The 23921-nt window shown below is 35.6% G+C and overlaps 1 protein-coding gene across 1 annotated transcript in view; it reads right to left on the reverse strand.

Moving 5' to 3' along the window:
* myo16 (myosin XVI) overlaps positions 1 to 23921 on the reverse strand; it is a gene marked incomplete at both ends in the record, with an annotated part of 227562 nt that overhangs the window by 99916 nt on the left and 103725 nt on the right. Inside the window, 7 exons of the mRNA XM_079821463.1 lie at positions 3505 to 3622; positions 5364 to 5511; positions 5678 to 5795; positions 11579 to 11684; positions 16403 to 16530; positions 19297 to 19362; positions 22903 to 23013. Coding sequence (XP_079677589.1) covers positions 3505 to 3622; positions 5364 to 5511; positions 5678 to 5795; positions 11579 to 11684; positions 16403 to 16530; positions 19297 to 19362; positions 22903 to 23013 — 795 coding nt within the window. The remainder of the gene's footprint in view (positions 1 to 3504; positions 3623 to 5363; positions 5512 to 5677; positions 5796 to 11578; positions 11685 to 16402; positions 16531 to 19296; positions 19363 to 22902; positions 23014 to 23921) is intronic.

Here is a 23921-nt window from a genome sequence, read left to right on the forward strand (position 1 = left end):
AATGAGTTATAATGTGTAAACCTACATAAATCAGAACAACATGTCTGAAGCGGCTGCCAAAGCCAAAGGCATACTTACTTTCTCCATCTCTCTACACGTGAGTCACCTAAAACCAGAACCACTTTGTCTACTTTAGACGAAACAGATCAACTCCTACTGAGGCTGTGAAGTAATGTCTGGATGTAGGCAGAGCAATCCAAAAGCTGCCTGCATATCAAAATATAGTGAATATTAATAAAGTGGAACTTTGCTGATTTACAATGTCGGTACTGCAGTATATGTAAATGAACAATGTTTACTCAATCTCTTTGTTACCTGGAGTGAGAACAGTATGTGAGCCAAGTAGTATGTCCGAATTCATAGTATTCATAAAATAGTAGGTAAAAACTATGGATTCTAAAGTGTGCATTCAATGGACAATTTACTATCCCATGAAGCCACGGGAGAGGACTTGTGAATGGAAGCGAAGCGATGCCATAGGTCACATGACAATGACAACATGGCGGATGTAGTATATCTGAATTTCATTCATACTACACACAGACACACATTCATATAGAACACACTTTTTTTAACGGTCACAAAGTTCAAAGTGTTTGTTTTGTTTTTTAGATTTTCTTTTGTGGTGGTCTCACCTTATTTATGATTCTTTGCAGCCTTTAGCCGCGCACTGGATCCTTCAACAGAAACCAAAAGCCAAAAGTAACTCACTCCAGCTAAACGTTTACTCTTTGAATTCTTGCACCCGGGAACAACACAAGTTGACACCATTGTAACTAAAAGTTTGCAAAAAAGTATTTCCTACTTAAGTAAGGCGCTCTAGTCAAGCGTATCCATAGCAGACTGGGAGTGGACTTGGAAAGCAACATGCCCAGTGAATCTTTGGCGAACTGGAAGACAACAGCCTTTTTTCTTTGTTTTCTCTAGTCAGGTTATCTACTCTAGTTATATTTTACAGCATAAGCAGCCAAGCAGTGGTAATTTCGTTGACAAATAATTTTCGTCAACAACCTTATTTCACTGATGAAAACGAGACGATAACTAAATAAAAAACAGTTTTGGATGACAAAAACTATGACAAAAATCAACTGTCATTTTTGTCAACGAATAAAAACGAGACGCAAATGCTAGGGAGGGACGATTAGGGAAGAGATCCAGTCAGAACTGATGTCCTGTGTAATAGATGCGCACATTTGAATTGAAAAGTGCTGATCTAACCGCGGGAAAACACAGCGCTGTTGCGCGTTCTACAGGCTCACGCAAACGCTTCAAAGCAGCTCAATCAACACATTTATGCCAGGTAATTGTTTATGAACTAATGCTGATGAATAATGACGATATTTACTTTACGATGTTTATATAGTAATACGTTTTAGACGGTTGTAACAATGCATATTTTATCTCCCTCATATGAACTTGAAAGAGCAGCTGCAATAGTAAGGCGCAGACATTTCAAAATAAGAGTCAATGTGTATTTCGAGCTAGTTTATAATTAAAAGTCACGTATTTTATATACGTTTTTGGTTACACAATAAACTGTATTTAATTTCATTCCCATTTAATTCATATTTAGGAGGAAAGAGTAAGAACAGTATTTGACATATTATTCAATAAAGTATCATGGTTATAATAGTTAACTAAAACCATTAAAAAATATTAGTTACTTGAAATTAAATAAATGTTAACAGAAATAAAAAATAAACAAACGTATTTGAAGCTTTAGCTTAACCTGATATACAAACTAAAACAGAAGTACGAAATTATAAAAACTATATAGATGTTTAAAAAAAAAAAAAAAAAAAAGTGAATTGAGCTCTCACAATTATGTCAAAATGTCAGTTTTGACATGTATTCAAGTAACAGTCGGTTATGTAATGCTTAAATGCTCAATGAATGCATTACAATTCAACTAAACTCATTAGATTTTAGTCAACTAAAACTAGACTAAAAACAATTCAGGTGAATAGAATATGGCTAAAACTGAATGGCATTGTAGTCAAAAGACGATGACTAAAACTAAATCAAAATTTGCCATCAAAATAAACACTGCAGCCAAGTTTTATTGAAAGCCCATTTTGCCAGCGGTGAAGTACCTTTTTAAGGGTGGAACCACCACGTTGGATGCCACAGGGTCATCATTTCTGGTTGCAAAATGTCATGATTATTTTTAGTACTTGCAATGCATATAAATAAAAGTTTAATTAATGTATTATTGATTTAAAATGTATTAATTCATTTCTTTCCAGGTTTAAATTAGACTTTGAATCCTAGATTTTTTTTTATGTGTTCTCAGATTTTTGGACTTCATTGTACTTCTCTATCACACACACTTGAAAACAAACTAAATCAAAACTTAGCATGCATATGTAGTAGGGGTGTAACAATTCTCAAAAAAAAAAAAAAATCTGATCGTACTATTCTCCACCCACAGTTGGGCACACGTACTTGCACCGTAGTTCATCTCAAATCTGACGACGCATCTATAATATGTTTTTTTGAAAATAATGCGTAAAACAGACAGACAGAGTTCAGGTAATGCATGTTTCTGTCGATGGATACACATTCTGGCTTCCCAATACATTACACTAGCGATGATCAAAAAGCGTGGACAAAGCAGTCACTCTTGTAAACTTTGTTCAATGAGAGTGCCGCATGCTCCAACATGACTGTCATATACGCCATCATCGCCCAGGTGTTGATAGCGCGCGAGCGCAGATGAGACCTAAACATCACACGTTGCTATTTGTGTTTAAACTAAATTAATTTAAGCCTTGCCAATTTAAACAATCATGAGCAATACGCGTAAGAGAACTGTGTGTGTGTGTGCACAGCGCGTTGCAGATAGTGCGCAAATATTGAGTTCTCTTTCAAGTCTTGCCCTTAAACGGTCAAATTCACACAAAAAAATTATGTCAACATGCCCGTCTTGGCGAGTATCCTAGCAAACATAGTAGGTTATGTCTTAAGTAAGACGTAAACAGTCGAGAAAGACATGTGTTCATGTGTAACAGTATGTACTGGATCCGTGCATTATGTCTTAAAGGGAAAGTTTTTAATGTTAATCAAACAACAAATGACAAAGAAATCACTCACTCTTGACTGAATAGATTTTGCAACTTCAATAATAATTCATCTTTATTTAATGATTACAGTGAAGATTATATTATGCAATGTTATTTTATATTTTATTACTTTATTCAATTTCTATGCCTGAAAACTACTGTTAGATACCTGAAAAGCACAGTTTATTTTAAATGAATCTTTGCTCTATTGTATGTATGTGGGTTGTTGCTTGTAGTTTGATTATCTGTTCTTATTTTCATTATTTTTATTTGACAGTAGTCTTGAACATGGCACATACAGTACCAAACCTGAAACCGCGACCCTAAAATCATGATGAAACAGAACCTTGAGTAATTTGAACTGTTGCACCCCTAATGTGTAGTTATTTTGCATCGTTGCATGTGTGCGGGAGGATAAATGTGTTCTTGAACACGTATGTACCAGTCTGTTGAAGCCGAGCGCACGCAGAGCCTGTTTAAGGGCCGAGAGCTTCTCTCTGCTCTGAGGACATGCTGTAGCTACTGCAGGAGTCTCACTGGGAGCCGCTGTGCTCAGACACCTGCAAAAAACAAAACAAAAAAAAAAACACAAGAGACATGATTAGTCTGCTGATTTAAGATTTGTGATGATTAAGACTTTACGTTGGCAGTGCCATCTTGACATGAGCATTTGGTGTGGGACTTTTAGTGGGCTAAAGTAAGTTTGAGGTGTTAAAATTCAAGTCAAAGAAAGGTGAACGTTCAATTTTTAATGATAACCTCCCATTTACCCCATGCATGATTTGTTGAGGAGGACACTTGGAGTCACAGAGAGTTCAGGGTAAGCCAGTTTAAAATAACCCAGTACACAAAAAAAGAAGAAAAAAAAATCTTTTTTTTAAGGTTTACGAATTTCAATTGCATAGTCAAATTCCATCAAATTAAATCATCCTTACATATTCATATTATGAATTAAGAATTTTAAATGATAAAAAAAAAAACTAGAGCTTAATACAAATATGCTGTATAAACCTTAATGGAACAGGGGAATGAACCGTATGTATGTATGTATGTATGTGTGTGTGTGTGTGTGTGTGTGTGTGTGTGTGTGTGTGTGTGTGTGTGTGTGTGTGTGTGTGTGTGTGTGTGTGTGTGTGTGTGTGTGTGTGTGTGTGTGTGTGTGTGTGTGTGTGTGTGTGTGTGTGTGTGTGTGTGTGTGTGTGTGTGTGTGTGTGTGTGTGTGTGTGTGTGTGTGTGTGTGTGTGTGTGTGTGTGTGTGTGTGTGTGTGTGTGTGTGTGTGTGTGTGTGTGTGTGTGTGTGTGTGTGTGTGTGTATGTATGTATGTATGTATGTATGTATGTATGTATGTATGTATGTATGTATGTATGTATGTATGTATGTATGTATGTTATGTAGTATATATATATATATATATATATATATATATATATATATATATATATATATATATATATATATATATATATATATGTATGGAACAAGGGGAGCATTTCAATTTATGTGATTTTCGTATTCATAAAAAAAAAAATATATATATATATATATATTATATTATATATATATATATATATATATTATTTATATATATATATATATATATATATATATATATATATATATATATATTTTTTTTTTTTTTTTATGAATACGAAAATCACATAAATTGAAATGCTCCCCTTGTTCCATTAAGATTTATTCAAAATGGTTTATTAAGCTCTAGTTTCTGTTCCCTCGATTTATTCAACCGTGGACATGTTGTAATAATTTGTTCCCTTGTTTAGTTAAATCTAAACGAGGGAACAAATTAGTTAAAATGTTGCCACGATTTAATAAAACGAGGGAACAAAATAATAAATTATGGGAACTAATTCTTAATTTGTGGCCACGACTTAACAAAAACAGATGAACAAATTATTACAACGTGGTCATTCAGTAAATCGAGGTATAAACAAATAATTCTATCAGGCACACAATTTACTTAAAACGAGGGAACAAATTAGTAAAATTGTGCTAACATACGGGTAAATCATGGGAATTCAGTGTTAATTTGTGGCCACGATTTACAAAAAATGAGAGGAAGAATTCTTAATTTATAGTAATGAATTATGTTTTCATAATTCGTATTTATGTGCAGCGCTCCGTATATTGGCAATGTTTGTGAATAAAATAAAAGAATCTGTTACTTTTTTTTTGAGTATATTTTTTACAGTATTTGACTACATTGTTACGTTTTTTTGCAAGGAAGGTCTTGAACAAAAAGTGTTTCTCTCAAAACAGCATTTCTAGATTGCATGAGTTACCTGTGGGCTAAGACATTGTTTAGATATAGATTACTCTTCTCCTCTGCTGAAAGCCCCTCAGCCATCAGGTAGAAGATGTTAAAGTTCTGCTGGTGTGGTGGCATGCAGATGACCCTCGACTTCTCCAGCATATAAGTGTACAGACGGCCTAAAATCACAAACGGTGAGAGAAGAATCTTTGTAAATATTAGTAGAGCAATTGCACCCTCTATAGGTGAAGGATGATGGATCAGAAATCCTCTGCTGAGAGCTAACAAAATGCATTAAAGTGTATAGTGTTGTATGTAAGCAGAATAATAGTGTAGTGTAACTACCTCTGAGTAGAGTCTTTCTCTTCTCGCAGTACTGCAGTGAGATCAGCTTGATAAAACGGCTTGCAGAGGAGTTCATCTGAGTCTTAGCATGGCCAAAAGCTTCCAAGATCACATTCACCTGCAAACAAATGACAGAAAAATTAAGAAGTGATTACAAAAAAAGTCAGTGGCATAGTAGACGGGCACAATACACCCCCAGCTTTTATTATAGATTATAGATTAATCATCTGATTGTGGTTATTCTTTTTAATCCAATTATGTTGCCATCAAATGCACAATATCGTGTCTTTTTTTTTCCTGTGAAAGAATAAAGAATATAATAAAACACTATTACAAAGTACATAAAGATGTTTAATCAAACTGCATTATTATTCATTATAGTATATGATGTTACATTACATTATATTATAAATATTATTCATTTTCACAACATTAAAGGAAATCGTATGGGCCCATTTTATTACATTTTTTATTATTATATTATATATTATGCCAAGAATAATAAAAAATATATATTATTATTAAGCTTACACTGAACAAAACAGAATTTATTTGAATTATTTATCTGACAATTAATCATTAGCGCAGATTCAAGATCGTGACAGGCCTGAGAAATGTTGATGTACACTCTGTCTCAAACCCTAGAGAGCTGCCTACCTAGACAGCATTTTACAGTGCTAGCAATGTGCTGCACAGACAGGCGATGAAGAAGAAAGTTCCAATATAAGTTTTATTAATAATCCACAGGGTACAACATAACTAAAGGTACCAGAAACCGAAGGAGGAACTTAAGTACAGACACAAACAAGGTCAATTAACGATACACAGCTGAAAACAACAAACTAATCATCTAAGTAACCATAGAGACAAAGGAGTGGCAGGAAATTCAAACAAATGAAGACATGTGACTGTTGAAAAACTAAAAGTCCATGAAAATGAAACTAAGAACAAACTAACTGAATATTTGTAACAGACAGACACACAGACAGTGAAACACATAGACAGACAAAACAGACAGACAGACAGAAAGAGAAACACATAGACAGACAAAACAGACAGACAGACAGATAGTGAAACACATAAACAGACAGACAAACATACAGACAGACAAACAAACAGACAAACAGACAGACAGTGAAACAAACAAACAAACAAACAAACAAACATACAGACAGACACATAAACAGAGACAAACAGACAGACAGACAAACAAACAAACAAACATACCGACAAACAAACAGACAGACAGACAGTGAAACACATAGACAGACAAACAGACAGAAACACATAAATAGACAGACAGACAAACAGACATAGACAAACACATAAACAGACTGACAGACAGAGAAACACATAAACAGAGACAAACAGACAGACAAACATACAGACAAACAAACAAATAGACAGACAGACAGACAGGGAAACATAGACAGACAAACAGACAGAAACGCATAAATAGACAGACAGACAAAGACACAGACAGACACAAAAACAGACAGACAGTGAAACACACAAACAGACAGACAGAAACAGATAGACAAACAGACAGATAAACACATAAACATAGACAAACAGACAGACAAACAAACATACAGACAGACAGACAGACAAACACAAACAGACTGACAGACAGAGAAACACATAAACAGAGACAAACAGACAGACAAACAGACAGACAAACATACAGACAAACAAATAGACAGACAGACAGAAAGACAGACAGACAGGGAAACATAGACAGACAAACAGACAGAAACGCATAAATAGACAGACAGACAAATAGACACAGACAGACACAAAAACAGACAGACAGTGAAACACACAAACAGACAGACAGACAGACAGACAGAGAAACACATAAACAGACAGACAAACAGACAGACAAACAGACAGACAAAAAAACAGACAGACAGACAGACAAACGCATAAACAGACAAACAGACACACAGCGAAACACATAAATAGACAGGCAAACAGACAGTTAAACACATAAATAGACAGACAAACAAACAGACAGATAGACAGACAGACAGCGAAACACATAAATAGACAGGCAAACAGACAGTTAAACACATAAATAGACAGGCAAACAGACAGTGAAACACATAAACAGACAGACAAACAGACAGTGAAACAAATAGACAGACAAACAGACAGACAGATATACAGACACAAAGACAGACAGACAGTGAAACACAAACAGACAAACAAACAGACAGATAAACGCATAAACAGACAGACAAACAGACAGACAAAAAAAACTAAGAAACAGACAACGAAACACAAAAAGACAGACAGACAGACAGTGAAACACATAAACAGACAGACAAACAGACAAAGAAACATACATAGATAGATAGACAGACAAACAGACAGACAGTGAAACACATAAATAGACAGACAGATTTGGTGTCTGATTAGAAATAATAATTGCTTCATGTTATATGTGATATAAAGGAAGCAGGCAGCTGCCTTTACGTCAATTTTTTATGCCCTTCCCTCGCTAACGTCTCAATGTCTCATTCACTCAGATGTGCATCAATTATTATGATGAAACACCCTAAGCCCTTGATCAATTGGAATCCACAATGGAGCTGATTTATTATTTACCTTTTTTTCTCCTTTGTTTTACACAACATTCTATAGGCCTGAATATATGCTTGGAGAAAATATAAAAAAATTACACAAACGAAAATGATAATCCTACAATAAACTATAACAGTCAGCATAAAGTAGCTACACATATGAAATGCTGTTAAATGTCAAAGTAACACACATATCATACACTACAGTTGTGTGGGGTGGGAGTAAATTAAAGGGATAGTTCACCCAAAACTGAAAATTATCCCATGATTTACTCACCCTCAAGTCATCCTAGGTGTATATGACTTCTTTCAGACGAATACAATCGGAGTTATATTATAAAATGGCCGGGCTCTTCCAGGCTTTATAATGGCAGTGAATGGCTGTTTCTGTTTTGAAGTCCATAAAAGTGCATCTATCCATTATATAACTGCTCCACACGGCTCTGATTGTATTCGTCTGAAAAAAGAATGTCATATGTGTATGACTAGGATGACTTGAGGGTGAGTAAACCATGGGATAATTTAAATATTTGGGTGAACTATCCCTTTAAGCAAGCAGATCTGCAACGTTGCAATCATGGTGCCCCTTGTGGTCAATGGATCTGCCTGAAGTGTACATTTTGAGTAGACTCGCTCTGTCAAAATAGAGGGGTCAAGGGTCTGTCCAAATAAACTTCCCTTGCCCACTTGACTAAGTTGAACACACTTTAAAATGGTGGTGGGGATTCCCCCGAGGGGAAGTGCTTAAGAAAGTTTGTGAATACATGTCTATGTGTAGGCTCACTATGCTCATGAGGACACATAATAAGAGCATTTGGCACTTGCTTCCACTAGGTGGCGATAAGCCACCATTGATAAAATGTGCTCATTAAGAGACAAGGCCGTGTTCAGATCATACACACACACACACACACACACAGAAGTATTCAAGCGTAATAATGTCACCCATAGCTCCAGGCCATTAAACCACTCTAATGGTTTCTGTATGTGGATATGAAGTCTTGAGCTAACAAGAAATGGCTTTTTCCTTGAGATTCAGCCATAAGTACAATCTGCTCCCCTTAGGCTTTGTATAGTCATTCAAAGCATCTAATTCTCCCATGAATAAGAGAATAACAGCTGTTTGAGGCTATCATGACTGAAGGATAACCGGAGCAACTGAAAGCACATAAACACCTCCAGGGTCAAGATGACAGAACACATGTGAGGAAAACCACAGCGAAAATACTGAACGTTCAACACAATGAACCTAAAACATAATCATTACACAAAAAGCCACTCAACGACTGCAAATAAACCATCCTAAATATTTGATTTATGGTTTAAAAAAGGTAACACTTTATTTTAAAGTGTCCTTGTTATATAGTTACAGTAGTAATATAAATTATGCATAATCACATGCAACAAAACCACATGATTATTTATTATAATTATTCAGTACTTAAATGTATAATTCCACTGTAACACTGACACCTGTAATTATACATTTAAGTATTGAGTAACATTAAGTAACTTCATGTACTTACAATAGGGTTATGATTAGGGTTTGGTTTGTTTTATGGTTAGTTTTATGTAAATATGCATAATTTATAGTTATTACTATAATAACTACATGTAACAAATGTAATAACGACACTGTAAAATAAAGTTTTACTTAATAAAGTGTACAAAAGTATCCCCAGGTAACACTTTACAATGAGGTCCTAATTAGTTAACGTTAGTTGATGCATTGTCTAAAAATAACTAACAATGAGCAATTCATTTGTTACATTGTTTATTAATCTGTTAACGTTAGTTAATAAAAACATAACTGTTCATTGTTAGTTCCCGTTAGCTCAGGTCCAATAAATAATATTTACAGACACAAATTTGGATTTGTATAATGTATTAGTAAATGGTGAAATTAACATTAACTGATATTAAAGAGCACCTATTATGGCATTTAAAATGTTCCAAATATTGTTTTAGAAGTCCCCAACAACAGTTTTGCATGCATGCAATGACAAAAAAGACTTTAGTTTTCTTATAATATGCATTTATTTTGACCTGTTTTGACAGCGATTCTCAAATGATTCCTTTAGTGATTCACTTTTCAAAACCCCGCCTTTACGTGACGCTAATCTGCGGTGATTGGTCCGATGAACCAGTCAGTTGTGATTGGTATAGGCTGTGCAGATATTTTCGGAAACGGAACGCCCATCAAAGTCTTATAGTGACAGTAATTTGTTTATATGTGTCAGGAGTTATGAATATGAAAACCGCGTCGGTACCGTTTGATTGTAATATGAGCCTCAGCTGATCTCATTCATAAAAAAACTCCTCTATTCTCCTCACGAAGACTCGCGACAAATCAACATCCCTCAGGGCTTTTAGTTCAAAAGTGTGCAGATGAGGAGACATATTGATAGATTCTCATATGTCTGTGTCAAATTTCTAAACAGAGGAGTATTTTATATTCAATACTTCCTCAAAATGCGCAGATGTAGCCTAATCATAAGCGATTGAGTCTCTTATGTGTTGTTTTCAATTCATACTGGCAGCCGGATGGCGCTCTGTGCACATGTAGTCCATATATGGTGCAGACAGACGAAGAAGATACCATGTGCCATAATAGAAGTCCATAATAAAAGCTTCCTGAGATCGCGAAACATGCAAATAGAGACATTTGAAGACTAATAAACACACAATCGCGACGATGTATGGTTTGTCTTCAAGCCACTTAGTCTTCAAATGCTCATCCTTGGGCAGATGAAAAAAGTTTGCTTTTGAGTCGCACTTCAGAACACAGCGTCTCGTGGCCATGATGTTTTCTAGTTTTCACTGGCGTCTTGGAGCGCAATAAGTGGGCGTATCGTATTCAAATAACTTGACAAGTTGACGTCATCTAGTCAGAGAAAAAGCTTCGGTCTTCTAACGATTCTTAAAAATGACTCAGAGTCGACTCTTACTTTTGAAAGAAAATAACTATATATACGGTGCAATGTCATATTTCAAACTTTGCAGGATGTTTTTGTTCACTTAGATCTATGTTACACACTACATGAAAGGTAAATTTTAAAATTCCATGATAGGTGCTCTTTAATACATTTTCATTGCTAATGCAGTTACCTAATGTTAACAAATGAAACCTTATTATTAAAATTATTCTGCCTTTTGTAATCATTTGGGCCCCTACAAAACAAAAAATTACATTAAATTTACAAGTATTATATGTCGAATATGTTCATTTCTCCTGTCAGGCAGTAGATGTATGTGGTGTAGATGTTCGTATGGGATGAACAGACAGATACTCCAGTAAATTGACGTGCAGACTTACATGCTTCATCCGTGGCTCTAAAGCGAAGCCTTTGGGACTGGAGCGAACAGCCAGGTGTTTCAGGATGTGCTTACAGGCTACAGACTTCCCAGAACCGCTCTCTCCACTAGACAGAAAGGAAAAAAATCAAAGTGAGAGGAGATACAGTTGTAAGTATCTGTTAAAAAAAATAATGTACTGACTTTTAAAATATATTAGAGAGTGTTGGGAAAATGTGCCTAATTGTCATGAAAATAATGTGAAAGCGGGGGGGGGGGGGGGTACAATGCGAAAGCTGGAAAACATATTAAATGGTGTTGGAATAAGCTTAATTTTCTTTAAACAAAATATAATTTATTATGTAATGTAACCTAGACATGTTCTTGACAGGCTTCCTGTGATTCACCCGAGAGAGCAGCTGAAAAAAAAAAACAATTCTGTAAAGCGGCAGCTAAAAGTTCCACTGAACAGTTGATATTTTAAAGACCCCTGGGCCGGCTGTGTGCTCCTGTCAGCCTCTTTTCAGTTTACCAGTGGGAGATCTTCCAGTTGGTCAGGGAGCGGTTTCACTGCTCTCCACATCACTCCATCGTATGAGATGATACAGTCAGCCTACAGCAATATACCATCAAAAGCCTCATGACTAAAGACGAAAGATCCCTCTCCTCCGTCTGGCCTGCGGGCATCTTTCTCCCAAGCAGGTTTCTGACCAGACTTATCCAGGAGGAGATATCCGTCACATCTTCACTTATCCATATGCACTACTGTTCTTCTCTTTTATACATTAAGTCATAAGTCACTTTTCTCCACCATATCTATATCTTGCTGCCTCTGAGATTATGCTATTTATTTATGTACAGTGGTATGTTATCTTTCTTCAATTTTTAAGTGTTCAAGTAAACTTTTTACTAATTTTCTATACCTCTTTATTTTTGTGACACTGCCCGTAGTAGCCCCGTTCCAAAATCTAGTGAACTGCCATGCTGTCCTCTGCCTACACAGGCAGCATCCCAACAGAGGAAGACAACAGATGCCTCAACCGATTCCAACAGAGTTGAAAAAGTGAGTATGTTGCGAAGCTAAATACTCTATAAAATTTCAGATAAATGCTTTTCTTCAGATTTTTCTATTCAAAGAATCATGAGTATAGACACGCGCACACACAGAGATCAGGCATAACATTATGACCTAACCCTAACCCTTCCTAATATTGTGTTGGCCCCCCTTTTACTGCCAAACCAGCCCTGACCCGTCGAGGCATGGACTCCACTAGACCCCTGGAGGTGTGCTGTAGTATCTGGTTACACACTATATATTTATGGAAATATATAAATATGGTTATTTAAAAGAAATATGTTTCTAAAGCATCATCCAGGCTGGAGTAATGACTGCTGAACATTCAGCTTTGCCATCAAAAGAATAAATTACATTTTAAAAATATATTAAAAGAGTTCATTTTAATTCGTTTTGTACAGTATATGTAGATAAAATGAATGTTGCCTTGGGCATAAGAGCCAACAACAACAAAAATTACCAATGCCAAACTTTGAAATGTATTGTATATTTCAGTACATAAATACTTTTATAGTTGACATTACTTGCTATAGATGAATCTGCCCAGAATGTTAAAATGTCATAACTGTTTTATTCTAAAAAGACATGCATAATATTTTGAAACAGTCTTTGATGCACATTTATGATGCCTTAAATGCTGCCTAGGTAGGCAGCAGGTTTCAGAATATAGCTAGTGAGTAAATTATGTGCGTTAATTTGTTTTTCACCGGTAGGCCTATGTTTACATGGTGTTAATCCACACCACGGCTCAACTACTAACAAGGGCTTTGGTAGACGTAAATACTGTCTTGTTACTGCAGTACATGCCACTTCATATTCTTAAATGTACATCAACTTTATTAATTATTCCACTGTTCAATGTTATGACCTCTTAAAATGAGCCATAAAGCACAGTCAGGCAGGTCGCAGTGATAACTACCGTCTGTACATGCAGCCTGAAAAACCTGGATCCTTCCAGAGACCCGCGAGAGAGAGTGAATAGAAGAAAACCAGTCTGGGCAGATGGTTTTTAAAGGTCATTTGGCCCCTCCCACTAATCATTTTCTGGAGGGTCTGATGCTTTTTCTTCCGATTTTCCCATTTCTTTTGGAAATCTATTCTGGGTTGTAATTGAACTCCAGGGCGCATAGCAATCCTGAGCCAGTAGCGAGTAGGTGTTTGCGCGCGTGTTCGCGAGCCTCTTGAACTAGCATCCCACCACTTTTGTTTCCCTGATTCTGTAGTCACTAGAGCATGGCGGCAGCGATCTGCCCTCACCTGCGGGACGAGCGTGCATGTGTGTGTGTGTCGGTGTGATGGATAGCCCACGCAGAGAGGGCATTAAAGTAGCTGTCAGATCCTCTCTGGCTCAGCGAAAACCCAGGCTCGGGAGTAGTGGAGAAGCATCAGAATGTGAAACAGGATTTAATTGCAATCAGAGATGACCGGAGTGCAAAGCAGGACACAGTGCAGGCTACACCACTGTCCCTTCATCCATTAATCTCCCTGAGAGCTTTTAACAGGTTTGGATTTACACCGTCCCCAGCACATTTGTCTCTGTGACAGCGTTTAGCGAGTGCCTCTCGGGCGATGTAGGAGTTGGTATACCAAAATGAGGGAAGGCATTTTTTAACGCGATCTCATTTGAACCTCTCTGCCAGCATGGGATCACTTACTGAGCTGTGGACCACTATTATAAAATACAAGCTGGTGCATAAATGACAGAAGGTAGAAAATGTACAGTGGAATTTATTTGGTAGCATCTGGCTAAACATCGGGTCATCCTTTATGGTTACAGGGTTCCCACACCTTTGGACCAACACATTTCCATTTTAGTCATTTGTGATTTTAGCAAAAGGGCGTAAAAAAAAGTATATAACTTTAATAACCATTTAATTAAAATGTTTATTAATATTACTATACTTTATATAAATGCATATTAATTACCACAACTTTAACCCCATTCCTGAAAAGTATTAATTTATTATATTATATATATATTATATTTATTATATATATTAATTATATTATAGTATATTATATTATAGTATATTATATTATAGTATATTATAGTATATTATAGTATATTATAGTATATTATAGTATATTATATTATATTATATTATATTATATTATATTATATTATATTATATTATATTATATTATATTATATTATATTATATTATATTATATTATATTATATTATATTATATTATATTATTGCCGCTCAAAAGGTTGATCGGTAAAAAAAAAATGTTTTGATAAGATGTTTTTGCTCACCAAGGCTGCATTTATTTTATAAAAACAAACAAACAAACAAAAAACAGTAATATTGTGAAATATTATTAAAAAGTATGTATTAAAGTACTGGTTTTCTATTTGATTTATTTATTTATGTATTTCAGCATCATTACTCCAGTCTTCAGTGTCACATGATCCTTCAGAAATCATTCTAATATGCTGATTTGCTGCTCAAGAAACATTTATGACATTTATGATTATTATCAATGTTGAAAGCAGTTGTGTAAAAACAATTTTTTAGGATTCTCTGATGAATAGAAAGTTCAAAAGAACAGTATTTATCTAAAATAGAAAGCTTTTGCAACCGTGTATTACCGTTCAAAAGTAGAGTTGATGGGTGAATACTTAAATAAATGAATACATGTATTTCAGCAAGGATGCATTGGATTGATCAAAAGTGACAGTAAAAAGACATTTATAATGTTACTAAAGATTATACTTAAAATAAATGCTGTTCTTTAAAATGTTCTATTCATCAAAGAATCCTGAAAAAAAAAATTGTACACAACTGTTTTCAACATTGATAATAATCATAAATGTTTCCTGAGCATCAAATCATTATGTTAGAATGATTTCTGAAGGATCATGTGACACTCAAGTGTGGAGTAATGATTCAGAAAATTCAGCTTTGCATTAGAGAAATAAATTATGTTTTAAAATATATTAAAATAGAAACAGTTATTTTACATTTTAATAATATTGCACAATATTACTGTTTTTATGTTTTAAATTTTTTTATAAGCATTGGTGATATAAAAACATAAAAAATCTTACCAACCAAAACTTTTGAATGGCAGTGTATATTATTTATTATATTACATTACATTACATTAATTACATTATAATGACTAGTGCCCACTTGCCTGCTTTTCAGCTAATAAGTAACAATCACAGGGTGAATGTTAGGTCACCTCATTAATATTTATTATATCTGATGAAGCTTTTATGAAGTTTATCATTTCAATTGTTAAATTATCCCCTTGTTCAGAGTGTTTCTATCCCTCTTTATTTACACTGTGTAACACTTTATTTGAGATGTTTCACTATACATCCAGGCAGCTTCATCAATTGTACAGGATTAGAGATTACCATGGCTTTTAACTTCATAACTCAACACATCAAGTATCACAGAGTGGAGGTGGCCACGGTTCTGAACTGAGGAGAAAGCTGGATAAGTGAATATCATCTACTTTAGGGGCCAAATGACAGTTTAAGGACAACAGTTTGAGGACATGCTTTTTTTAGTCTTTGTTATATAGAGCGTAACATTACATCCACCTCAAGGGGAAATCACCACCATCCTATTGATGTATTTTTGTATTTTTAAGTTAACTGAAAGTTTGTTACAAAACATACACACACACACACACACACTATACAGATGTAGTGATTACTAGATCAAGAAAAAGCTATTTTTTGTGCAATCAAGGCATGAAAAGAATGACAATTAATGACAAATGTGGCAGTGTTATGCATGTCAGTGTGCGGCACCTGATGATGAAACACTGTGGCCGTCGCTCCTGCAGCATCATGTGATAAGCGCGCTCAGCTGAAGAGAAGATATGAGGCGGGAGAGAGGAACACAGACGACCACTGGAGCTCAGATACAACTGACTGACCTAAGAGAGAGAGAGAAAGACAGACCGACATTACACATTTACATAACTGCTAATTTCCCATGACCCATGCTTGTTAGTATTGATGTTCTTCAAACACTCGGGATTAGTTCTAAACCTTTAAGCATCAAACTCCTGAAGTTAATTAAGCCTGAGGTGCTTAACGCAAACAACCTTTAAACACTCTTTAGACATTTAAAACTTTATTTTGAAGAGACAATTTCAGGTCTTACATCTCAGGTTTGCCATCTACTATTGCCTTCTGTAAATGTTGCACTTGAACAAGTTAAGAAATGTAATGTTGAAAATAAAAATTCTAAATGTGACCTACAGTAATTTGCATACGGAATTCTGATTAGTCTTTGTTCATACATCTACAATATGCATACTGAATTGTGATTAGTCTTGTCTTCCTTGCATTAATTTAAACATCTATACCCACTTTTACACTGCATATATCCTTTGGTCCAGCCAATTGAAAACAAGATGCTGAGAGTCATGAGCTAAACACAAACACCTTTCTGTTTTTAACACCTAGAAATATACCCAGAGACTAAATCTGCAGTGTTGCATGCATTTTATTTTCAATGTGAGGATAATACTTTATATGCAGAATGCAGATGTAAATAATCTGCCATCTCTCATTACTCAAGACGCAGCATCCACACCTAGTTTTTCACTTTTAGGAAGCAAGTGTTCTGCCTACATGATTAGATTAGAATTGTCTGCAAGAGATACATGTATTTGCATGGCAGCAAAAGCACAGTTACAATTGAGTTATTTGTATGTACGTGCATGCGTATGCGTGCAACATGTAGAGTAAGCTACATTTGGGGAAAAAAAGCTAAGGCTGAGGTTTACCCCTTACCACTGTAAAACAACACACACAAGGACAGAGGAAGGAGAGAGGAAGGAAGAGTCGCAAGCTGTGTATGAATCACGAAAATTGCAGCCTTAACAGGCAGTATACTGAGGTCCATAATTGGCCAAATGAATGAACACCAAATCCATAAGTGCAGAAGGCCATTGTCACAGTCAATGTTTGTGTACTATTCCGTCTACCATTGTGAAATTCATCCATCTTGTTTTAGAAGGCATCATAGATTATATTACTTATGATATCCCAAAATCTTGTGCATGGACAAAACAAACAAACACACACCAAAACACAATACAAAAAAAAGAAACAAAAATGTAAAGAAAAAAAAAACACAAAAAAACTCATATTAAACCAAAACAAACACAAAACAAGAAAAAACAAACAAACAAAAACAGAAACACCAAATCAAAACAAACATTTACAAAACAAAAAACAAGACAAAAACACTAAAACAAAACATCAAAACACCAAAAAAACACCCCCCTAAAAAAGAAAAAAAAACACCAAAACAAAACACATGTACAAAACAAGACAAAAACACTGAAATTAAACATCAAACAAAACAAACCCCAAAAAACAAACAAAACAAAATACAAAAATCCCCCCAAAAAACAAACGCCAAACAAAACAAAAACCCCAAAACAAAAACAAAACAAAATACAAAAATAACACCCCCCCAAAAAACACACCAAAACAAAACAAAAACCCCAAAACACAAACAAAACAAAATACAAAAATACCCCCCCCAAAAACAAACAAACAAACAAACAAACAAACAAACAAACAAACAAACAAACACCAAAACAAAACAAAAAAACCAAAACACAAACAAAACACCAAAAGAATACCCCCCCACCCCAAAAAAAGCCCACCAAAACAAAATAAACATTTAACATATATTTACTACTGTAAGATTGCGTTTAATCTAATGTTTTTAACTAACTTTTAACTAGAATAAAATGTTATGGTTAAAAAATATAATAATATTTTAGTTTAGTCGCAATAGTGTCTGGAATTGTTTTAAGCTTAGCCCAACAGCATCGCTTGGACAGTTTGGAGGGACAAGATGGAGGCTGTGCACTGAAGGAGAGAGATTGATATACAGACCCTGGATTAAAGTATGAGTAAAGTATGATAAAGGGGGTCAGGTGATGTAACCTGAGCATGATGGTGGTCCGAGGCCATCACAGATGATGCTACATAAGTCCATCTCTCTCAATGCGTCATTCTGCCTCTAAGCCCCAATCTGCAGGACACACTGGAGAAATCATGCCTGAAATGAGTCTCTGATGCAGGGGGCCAACAGGGGACAGACACCCCAGCGGATTCACTGCATATCATTTATAAAGTGTGTGTGTTTGTTCTATCTACTCCTCTGCTCCCCTTCACGTGCCAATAAAGCGTTACGGCGGACAGATGGTCATCTTGTCATCTTTTATTTTTCTTAGCGGAGGGTGGCACATGCTGTGTATCCCTGATGAGTGTGCACTCATCAACTCTGCCTTTCTGTGGACAGCCAGCTGTATCAGAGTCGGGGCTGGGCGGACGGGCAGTCGGGGCTGGGCGGACGCTGAACTTGAGAACCTCTAACAATGCGGAGGAAGATACAGAAATAAATAGAGGAAGGAGGGGAGAAGATCTGATGGGTAGATGAAGAGGACACAGGAAGTGGGTGTTGTATGTTGAGTAGGCTATCACTGTCAGGAAGGTCATAAATAATTTATCAGGAGATCAAGTCCTGTTTGAACTCCATGTGCTGCGCTGTGCTTACAGAGTGTGAACTAGAGAACAAATCAAAAAAGCCAGATATACAGACGCACACTCTAAATCATACTGCTGATGAATTAAATATTTAATTCCTAAAAAAACACACACTTGTCTATACTTACGAGATTCGAGTAGATGGGCAGGTCCTTGTAAGGGTTAATGAGGAGAAGAATGTGTCCAATGTAGGTCTAAAAATACAGAGAGTTTGAGTTAAAATTTAAACAGTCCACCATATTGCGCACAAATAATGACAAGAACTGTCTGAAATCAGTAGTTTCAATTTAATGAGTTGGTGCTGCACAACTTCTGGGGGAACACCAGTCTCCTTCGAAATGTTATCACGTTTGCCGGTTGATAATATGGGAGCTTTTGAGAAATAACCAATAATTGTTTTTGAGAAAGATTGAAAAATTAACATCATACAATATTTGAAAGATAATTGTCTGAGGCACTTCGTAGCTAGTAATATGCAGTTGTGGTCGCTGTGTAATCTGCATTGTTTATCCTTTTGAACTTTTGTTAAAAAATAAATAAATAAATAAAAATATCTTGAGCATAAGACATTAGTAAAAAACATTTAAATGGTAGTGTATTGTTGTTCTTCCCTGCCAATGGCATGACCTAATTCAGATAAACTCACCCTTAAACACCACATAAATACAAAATATCTAATTTTATCCAGCGGTTATGATGGTGCTCATGAGTCCTGAGGGTTGCAGTACAGGCCAACAGTTAAACTACCTATCATCAGGGTCACCAGCCTCAATTCTTGCTCCTGGTCAAAATACTCTAGAACAAGCCTTGTTATCACCAACACCACAGCAATACCTCCTGGGAATAGAGGGCCAGGTTGCTGCTGCATAGTCTAGTGTGCTCTCAAAAGCAATCTGAAGGTCAATAACCTTTTACAAAACATCTATTAAATACTGGCAAACTTGCGAACATGGGCCCTTTTTTAGAGACTAGTGAACATGTCCAACCTATTTACTATGACAAGACTCGGGGATAAGACAGCACCCTTTGGAGGTGCGGAGGTATACAAGTCCATACTAGAGAAGAATGTATCTACACCAAGTTGTGAATGAACTAAATAAGCACCATCAGACTGACTTCTCATCTGATGAGGGAAATATGGATCCATTTCCTCTTACAAAGTGCTCGTCTGGCATCTCTCACTCTTTCCATCTCCCGCTAAATGATCAGTAACCATCACCATCTCAATCCATCATTGCAGTAATGACAGACATCATTAGACCCCATTACAGTGTAACACAAAAGACTCAATCTCTGCTCTCTCCCTTTATATCAGTAGGGAGACTTCATTATGCCCCGTTGTAAAGTGTGGGAATAGCAGTGGCCATTAAGCACAGATTTGGCTCCAGTCATGAAGGAGCACAGTGTGCAGTCGACTGCCAGACATTATGGACCGCAGGACTGTTTGACCGATCCAAGTTGAGGTGCAAGATGCATCTAGAGATGGATTTATTCCTTTAATCACATTCTGATTGATTCATTAGAAAAGATAACTCTCCTGTAGGACAGAACAAGAGTTATGTCCCATGAAGTGAGGGTGTATGCATGTGACGTCAAATTAAGTTTAACCTCAAAGTACATTTTAAATGTGCAGTCATTTTGAGTTTTAACTAACATACTAAAAGTCGAACATCCTAAAAGCAAAATTTGAAAAGCATTGTAATTTTAAGTGGTGTCATTCAATATTGCATTTAAAGTTAATATATTTTACATTGTAAATTCATCAGTACAAATATGTAATTAGACATTTAAATACATGAAATAAAAGTTTGAAAAAAGAAACTAAAGTACATTTTAGTTATCAAGACAATAAAAGCTAGTATGATGTACTTAAGACCTCCTAAAGTGGATAAAAAAGCACTCAAGTTCAGCCAATTGGATTTAATATAAATTTAAACTGCAATACATTTTAATATAATTGCAACTAACAAGCAATTTAGCGTTTGTAAACATTACATTCAGTTCACACCTAAGTATATAATTTACATAATGAATGGAAATATACTTATTTTTTAATATACTTTTTTTTTAAGTATGCTAAAGAGTACTTTTTTTACAAAGGTAATCATATTAATCAATACGTTTTGATAATATATCTACATTTTGAGATTACATTGTGCAGTAATAAACTAACATAACCTACTGAAGACTTCTGTACAAGTTTGAGTGATAATGTAAATTAATAGCTCTGAATGAATTCAAACCAAAAGAATTAAACTTTAAAACAAAAATTAAACAATTTATACAAATTTTACAAAGTTCAAATCAGAACCATAATTAAAACACTTCTACCATTGCTCTAATACTTGTCTAATTGACTAAGTCTAATAAATAAATAAAAAAGCATGTGATATTGCCTATGTTGATCCATTTTAGTAAATGCCACCAAAATGATTGCAAACAGATAAAGAAAATTCAATATATTACCCAGCCCAATCAATAATCACTCATATACCAGCAACTTGGCAAGCCACTGTTAGTCATTTCACATATATGAAAAGGCAAGCCAATCATAACCGACATTATTCACATATAAAAGTCTTAAAGGTACAGCATGAAACACAGACAAACTCAGTTTTAAGAGTCAGAAAAAGGTAGAAGATGCTAATATATAAAACTAAAATTACCAGTATTTGAAGAAAGAAACCCATTTTAAGTGGACTCAAGTAAAATGTCTAACTAAATAAACTACAGAAATGTAGAATATGACTCTTTTAATATTAATAGTAGTAGTAATGCAATTGGCGGTATTCATGGTGGCAGTGATAGAAAGAATACAGATTCACTGTCTGAATATGTGTACTTTTATACTACATAGTAGGCGAAAAATAGTATGTGAGCTGAGTAGTATGTCCAAAATCATAGTATTCATAAAATAAAAAGGACCTACTACTTCCGGTGAGATTCTGAAGTGTGCATACGATGGACACTTTTCTTCCATGAGGCCATGGGAGAAGATTTGTGAATGGAGTGACGCAACTGACACAGGTAGATCACATGATAATAACAACATTTGGAATGTAGTCAATCCGAACGTCTGGATTACATTCATACTATACAGAACATACTGTTTTGTAGGTGCTACATTTGGTTTGGACCATTGAAAACAGTATGCGATTTCAGATGCAGCGATTGAGTTAGTACTATTGTAGGATTATAGTGGCATCAAGACATGTAGTAAAAGTCAGTGGCCAAGACTTCTAGCAGCAACAGTCATTGTAGTAATAGTAGCAGTAACGACAGCAGCCGTTAACAGAGAGTCAATGTCTTTTCATCTCCCCAGGGCTGGCTCAAGTCTTTGGCCTGAATACAGTGAGACCTAGAGGGCTGCCATCCAAACACCAGTCCCTGGCCACGCTACAAACAGAGGCCTTGGCCGCTCTCCAAGACCACAAGACAAGAGATCCAGCAACAAATGTGTGTGCGAGAGGCACACTGGACCGGATGGTTTGGTGAAAGACCACAGACTGTATGATCGAGGCCCGAATTCGGATGTCACCTCCCTCAGAGTGGGTTGAAACAAAGAATGAAGGGCTCTTCCTGAACGGGTTAGACTGAGGGTCGGGTCCCTAACTGAGTGTTTATTTTTGATTTGAGACGTTCTGATGTAACATGGATAATGCACAATTCTGACTAAACAAATGTCTGCTTCATTGAAACCCAATTATAGTATATGTGTTTGTATATTTACGTACATATATCTGGTCATTGGCGAAGCGCTTCTGCATCTCGTAGAGCAGGCTGCTGTCCGTGAGCTCGCTGAGGGATGCGAGGTCATCATTAGGGGCAGGAGGCATCAGTTTTACCTGGAACACAAAATAAAAATGTTCCACAGAAACAAAATAGCATTTGGATTTAGAATAATACAAGAAAATAAATAGTTAGGGCCAGATTTATTAAACAGGGCAAATTAGTGTGAGAGTGCAATTCATAAAGACTCAGATTGGAGTGGAAAGTTCAGCATTTGAGCTTCTGACTATGCAAAATAAAGAACACAGACGCAGCCGGATCATTTCATAATTACCAACGCAATCTACCAGTTAGCATCTGGTTTAAGATGTGCTTTTTTTGGGAGGTAAATAATGCCACAAACACCAGTAAATCGACAAACGCAAACCTTTGTAAATCACCTCACATGATTCAAAAGGGAAACAGATGCATATGGAATAAGGTCAGCTGCAAAAATAACTGTGTCCACGCCTTTTCAGTGAAAATTTTTCACTGAGTGTCTTTAATAAATCCTGACAAAATGTTTTTAACGCCAAAAGAGGGTTTGCACTGACTGTTAGTAAATCTGGCCCTTTAATGTTTATTTTTTGCTATTAAGCCCCTCAAGCCAGCGGTGGCGCCGGCGCGATCGACTCTTTTTTTCTTATCAGTGCCCAAAAGACTCAAATAACTGTCGTTTTTTTATCATTCAGTGAACTATATTTTAATAAAAGCCCCTGGTTTTATTGTGCATGACTCATCAAGGGACAAAATATTGTTTTCATAAGCATTCATCAAAATGCTTTTTTTTTTTTAAACAACTTTTTTTTTAATGTTTACATCACCAAAATGATATTAACTAATAATCCCATAGCTCCATGCTATCATTCAATAACATCCTTATAATATTGAGTTCAGGTGAACATTATTTCCTACTAAAATATTCTAATTTCACTCAAAAATGTCACATTGCCAGTTGCTACAAAGTCACACTACCAATCAAAAG

The sequence above is a fragment of the Gobio gobio genome (genome assembly GCF_949357685.1).
Source record: "Gobio gobio genome assembly, chromosome: 7".
Lineage (NCBI taxonomy): Eukaryota > Metazoa > Chordata > Actinopteri > Cypriniformes > Gobionidae > Gobio > Gobio gobio.